The sequence below is a fragment of the Camellia sinensis genome, unplaced genomic scaffold (assembly GCF_055761805.1).
Source record: "Camellia sinensis isolate YWXY unplaced genomic scaffold, ASM5576180v1 Unanchor1, whole genome shotgun sequence".
Taxonomy (NCBI): Eukaryota; Viridiplantae; Streptophyta; class Magnoliopsida; order Ericales; family Theaceae; genus Camellia; species Camellia sinensis.
In genome coordinates, this window is record NW_028128987.1 from 1,922,521 (window position 1) to 1,928,362 (window position 5,842).

General features: G+C 43.8%; 1 protein-coding gene across 1 annotated transcript; it reads left to right on the forward strand.

The window, feature by feature from the left end:
- The first annotated feature begins 315 nt into the window (after window positions 1-315).
- LOC145814326 (uncharacterized) lies at window positions 316-813 on the forward strand. Its single transcript, XM_082910996.1, has one exon. It carries the CDS (start codon window positions 316-318, stop codon window positions 811-813), a length of 498 nt encoding a protein of 165 aa, XP_082767122.1.
- The last annotated feature ends 5,029 nt before the right edge of the window (window positions 814-5,842 follow it).

Below are 5,842 nucleotides of genomic sequence, written 5' to 3' on the forward strand. Positions count from 1 at the left end.
AAAGTGGTAGAGTATCTATTCCCAGATAAGGAGATTCTACAGATAGAAGAGGAAACATGGACAGTGTACTTTGACAGAGCCGTTAATCAATACGGTTATGGGATAGGTGCGTTGCTCATAGAACCTGATGATTCCCACATACCTCTAGCTTTTAAACTCTAGTTTAGAGTGTCTAACAATGAAGCAGAATACGAGGCGTGCATCGTTAGGTTGGAAGCTGCCTTGGAACTAAGGGCAATAAGATTGGATATCATCAGAGACTTGAACTTGGTTGTCTCTCAAGCCAATGGAGACTGGAAGGTCAAGGAACAGAAGATGAAGGTTTATCATCAGACCTTGGACCTTCTGATTCTGAGGTTTGAAAAACTAACATTTGCACATCTGTTGAGAGAAAACAACTGGTTCACTGATGCATTGGCAACTCTATCTTCTATGGTAGACATCCCGCTTGGGGTCAAGATGTGTTCGATTATCATTGAACAGAAGTATATGTCTGCTTATGAGACCATTGCCACGATAGATAAGGTTCAAGACAAGAACCCCTGGTATTACGACATTTGGAATTTTCTGGAGAAGGATACGTATCCACCAGGGGCAAATGCCAAGGATAAATGGGGAATATGGGGTTTGGCCATCCAATTCATTATCTACAGAAATAAGTTGTATAAAAGAGTCCATTTGGGAATACACAAGCTCTGTGTTGAAGAAGAAGAGTCGAAACATTTCATGGAGGCCATCCACAGAGGGGAGTGTAGAGCACACATGAATGGTGTAATGCTGGCTAGGAAGATCCTCAGGCAAGGCTATTATTGATCAACTACGAAGGAGCATTGTATCAACTTTGTTCAACGATGCCATAAATGTCAAATCCATGCTAACCGCATGAATATTCCGTCGTCAAAGCTCTACAACATGACTTCGCCACGGCCTTTCTCAGTTTAGGGAATTGACATTATCAGGGCGGTCTTGCCAAAGGGTTCAAATGGACATGAGTACATTATAGTAGCGATCGACTATTTTACCAAGTGGGTGGAAGCTCAGTCTTACTTTGTGTTGAAGGCTTTGCAGATAGCCAAATTCATTAGGAATAACATCATTTGCAGGTATGGGGTGCCAAATGAGATCATATCGGACAATGGCTTGCACTTCAAGAAAGAGGTGGTAGATAATATAGCTTTTCAAAAGTCATCAACATGTAGACCACAGACTAACAGAGCTGTTGAGGCCGCTAACAAGAATGTCAAGAACATACTGCGGAAGATGGTGGAAACTTACAAAGATTGGCCAGATAAACTGCTATTTGCACTCTGGGGTTATAAAACGTCAATTCAAACATCTGCAGGGGCAACCCCCTATTCTTTAGTGTATGGGATGGAAACTATTCTGTCGATTGAGATTGAAGTACCGTCACTGAGAATTATGGTCGAGTGTCAGATAGCAGAGATGGATTAGCAATAGAGCAGGTTCGAAGAATTGATGTTGTTTGATGAAAGGAGGTTGAAGGTTGTAGACACCCCATTTTTGACCGACCTTAAGACTTAGACGTCACCAGTTGAGCGCTCGGTGATACTATATATTATGCTCGTTTAGAAGTCTCAGAGTCGCGGCCGTGAGCCCTGCCTCCGGACTTCCGAACCCTCTTCTGTGCCCTGCCTCGGTTTGCGAACCAGACTCGGTTTTCTCTGTTTCTTTTCCTAAGGGGAGGGAGAGGTCCTGTAGACCATCTCTCAGTGGCCGTGGGCTACATTTTGTGGCTGTAGGCCATTTTGCCCATTTCGGGGCCCGGTTTCCGGTTTTCGGAGCCGTTAGGCCGTGCGCTTCGGTTCGGGACCGATTAACCATCTCCGTTTGCTCTAATTTTTGGCATACTTCCTATTTGCTCCCTTTTGAGGGACACTGAGGTCTGAGAGACCCACTTCGTGGCCGAGTGCCACTTTCGGTGCTTAACAGGCAGTTTTCGGGGCCCCGAACTGCGTGTTTTGGCCCCCGAACATTCGTTTTGCATCGGTTTTCGTTCATTTTTGGCAGGTACTTCTATTTCATCACCAGGAAGGCCGTAGAAGGGTGAGAGGCCAGCAATTGTTTCAGCAACCAGTTATATATCCTCCGGCGTCCTCCGACGCCCGTTTTTCTCGCTTCCGAGCCAATGTTGAACACCTTGGGGCCACTTTCTTCAACCCCAAACCACATATTTGTGTTGTACACACATGGGAGGATCCTAATATCATATGGCCGGCCAGAAATTCCATTTGACCCTTTTGAACCCCTCTTAAAAATGGCCTATTCTCTCTCCTGTTTTACAATTTCCAAATTCGAACCACAGGGTTGTGATGAGGGGACCTGGGAGGACACCTTTTTGTGGTGGCCGGCCAGAAAATCAACTTGACCTTTTTGACCCCTAGCCGGCCGGCTAGGGTAGGTGGCCGGCCAGCCACCTGCAGCTCCAAAAGGTGGCCGACCATGATCCTCACAATGTGAACTTTACAGCTGTATAGCTGTTGTCCCCCAGAAATATCCAAATCCGGGGGACACCTTTTGGGGAAAGGACTTGGTCCTTTTCCCCCACCCTTTCCCTCCATGCTCCCCCTCTCCTTGATCCTTATAACCAGCTGCCAACACTTGTTTTAAGGGTTAGAAAAAATTGCTTCAAGCATAGGCATCCAAATCTCCCTCTATCTCTCTCATTTTCTCAAAAACTCCTAAGTCCTACCCCCTTTTCTTCATCACCACCCAGCATCACCACCACCACTCCATTTCCAGCAACTTGGGAAGCTTTCCAGCAGCTAAGAGGCACCACTTCTCAAGCCAAGAAGCAACAAAAGAATTGTCTTCAAGGGTGAGTACCATTTTCCCTTTTTTTAAGCTTATTTTTGCATCATTTGTAAGTCATATATGCTTGCTGTTTTGAGCTCCAGCCCTAACTAAAAGTGCCCTTATTTTGAGCTCTTTTTCACTTTTTCTTAAGGGCTCAACACTGTTTGAGCCCCCCATGTTGCACTTGCTTCAATATCCTTCTTAAATACTGTTATCTTGCGTAGTATTTTTAGCCTACGTGTGATCTTTTTTGGAGCATGTTGTAAACTGTAAATAGGCTTATTTTGAGCCCCTCTTCAACATTGAAGAAGGACTCATCACTGTTTGGGACCTCCATATGCCACTTCATGTTATATCCCTTTTTGGTCCCCATTTTTGCATGTTTTGGCAGCCTATTATGCTTCGGTTTTTGGTCATTTTACAGTACTGAAAATAGTCTTATTTTGGCCCATTATTCATGTTTCATTAAGGGTCTTTGAATGTTTGATGAACGTTTTGTATACTTGCTTCTTTGTCCACCTTTTGGCCCATTTTCTTGCATAAGAGCTTAGCCATACCTATGTTTGTTTTTGGGGTTTTTACAGTTCTGTAAATGTGCATATTTTTGGTCCCTCTTCAATGTTGTAGAAGGGAATTTTTCAGTTTGGGCTTTGCATATACCACTTGCTTCTTTGTCCACCTTTTGGCCCATTTTCTTGCATAAGAGCTTAGCCATATCTATGTTTGTTTTTAGGGTTTTTACAGTTCTTTAAAGTGGCTTACTTTGGGCCCCTCTTCAATATTGTTGAAGGGCCCTAACCTGTTTGGGGTCAGCAGCTGTGAGTTGCTTCATAACCTCATATTTAGGGCCATTTTTGCATGCTATTTTTGCCCTATTTGTGTTTGCTGTTTGGCCATGCTTTGAACTGGAAAAATGCTTATTTTGGGGCTACCTTGCTACTGTCTATTCATTGCATGTCCATATTGTGCATGTTTGGTATAGCTATAGGCCATTTCGGGTGCCAAAATTCATGTTTCGGGACTATTCCATGCACCGGGTGTACTTTTGCCTCATTTCGGGGCTGTTTTCCCCACATTTCAGTGCTGAAATTCCATTAGCATGTTTGCATATCATTTTCCATGTCATTGCATTACATATGCCATTGCCTCGGTTTGCGTGCCCATGTGCACGCATTTCGAGGCGCTTCATTTTCATCCATCGGCCTCTTATGTGAGTGTGGCTGAGGCTCTCTCATGTTAGTATAAGTGCATGTTGCATTCTATATGCCATTTTAGCCACATTGCGTTGCATATGCCATTGCCTCGGTTTGCGTGCCCGTGTGCACGCATTTCGAGGCATCTCATTTTCACAACATAGTGCACACTAGGATTGTATTTTAGTTGCATTTCATGCATATCATGCATATTGCATCGTGTTCGGGATAGGAGTTAGCCCGGGCACGGGAAACGAGGTGCGTTTCGTACTCCAAGTGACGGAACGTGTCTCAATTCCAAGTCACCGACACTCCGGATTACCCATGATGGAGTTAGGTCTTTTTGTGTTTATATGTGCATTCATTCTATATTGAGTTGCACATTTCGACTCCTCGGCCATGATGCATCGATATGCGTGATTGGTGGCACGAGGATCGAGGCATGCATATATCTGTGAAAATACATTGCTATGCCCCTTTCCTGCTCTCTGTTGCAGCGAATCAAGAATCAGCAAACTTCCGGAGCTTGGCACGCATTTCAAGAATGAATCACAAAACAGAGGCTAATCGGGGCATCCTAGTGGATTTCCGCGCAAGGCAGCCCAGACATGCATCATTCGTCAGAAGCAAGGCAGTCCCTGGCTTGCATGCCAGTTTTACAGCTTTCTTAGTTAAATTGATTAATTAATTAGGAATTTGTATATTATTTGGACTGTATTATTTGGACTGTAATATTCTTTTATTCGGGACTGTATATTTATTTGGACCCTCTGTGCGAGGGCATAATTGTAATAAGTGTGGGTGAGTGCGATGTATGTCTTCCAACCCCACGTCTTTCTTCCCTTTTATTTACCTGCTTATGATGGTTAGATTAGGGCATATTTCAATTAGCATACAGTATGACAGCATGTTTGCATCATTCATCTGTTTTGCATGCATCGGGCTCGGCACATCATACTAACTGCATTGTATTTTCAATTCCAAATTGAATACATGTCAGTTGTAACATTCCATATGCCATGTTTAGAATAGCCGAGCCTGCTATAGTTGCATTTTTGCATGTGTTGCATTAGGCATTTCTGTATACTTAGGATTCATGCGTGACTTCTAATGAGTTTCTGTTTTGGCTTGGAGTACTCGGTAAGTTTTATGCTTTAGCATCCTTGCATGCGTGTGAGTGACTGCCATGAATAGCATGCTTACCATGAGGCTAATTGCTTATGTGAATATAACTGCCTGAATGCCTGTGGGTGAAGGTTGGGTTATTTGGATTGGAATAAATCATCAAATGTTTGTTTTAAGCCCACTAGATAGTGGCAAAACCACCTTTTCTTAAGCCCACCTGCGGGTGGCAAAATCTGCATTTTAAGCCTACTTGCGAGTAGCAAACCATCTTTCAAATAAATGAGCATGAAATGTTTTGTTCCAATTCAGGCGACCCAGTCTATACTTGAATGCTGTGCGCATCACATAGTAACCTAGGCTAATAACCGGAGTAAGAACACACAAAGTCTTCAAAAATAGATATCATGGTTAGTAAAGGCCGATCTTTGATCGGGCGAGCGGGGGTGCTCACGAAGTCACCTTCCCCAATCGTACCCAAGTTCCCGAGCCGAGGCAACTTTGGTGATGATGGACACGTGGCCTTAGGCAAACGAGTCAGGGTTTCCTAAATTTCCCAAAATAAAATATTTAGGTGGCGACTCTGTATCTGGCAAAGCAGTCCATGTTTGGCACTTCTTTCAAAAATCTGTTTTCTCAAAACGATTTGCCGGATTTGGACTCTTTGGTTCAGACTTAGAACCGTGACAATTTGAGAGTCCTGAGCTGTAGTG

Bases quoted from the DNA above. Each gene is read 5' to 3' on its own strand.
- LOC145814326 (XM_082910996.1), top strand. From the start codon at position 316: ATGAAGGTTTATCATCAGACCTTGGACCTTCTGATTCTGAGGTTTGAA.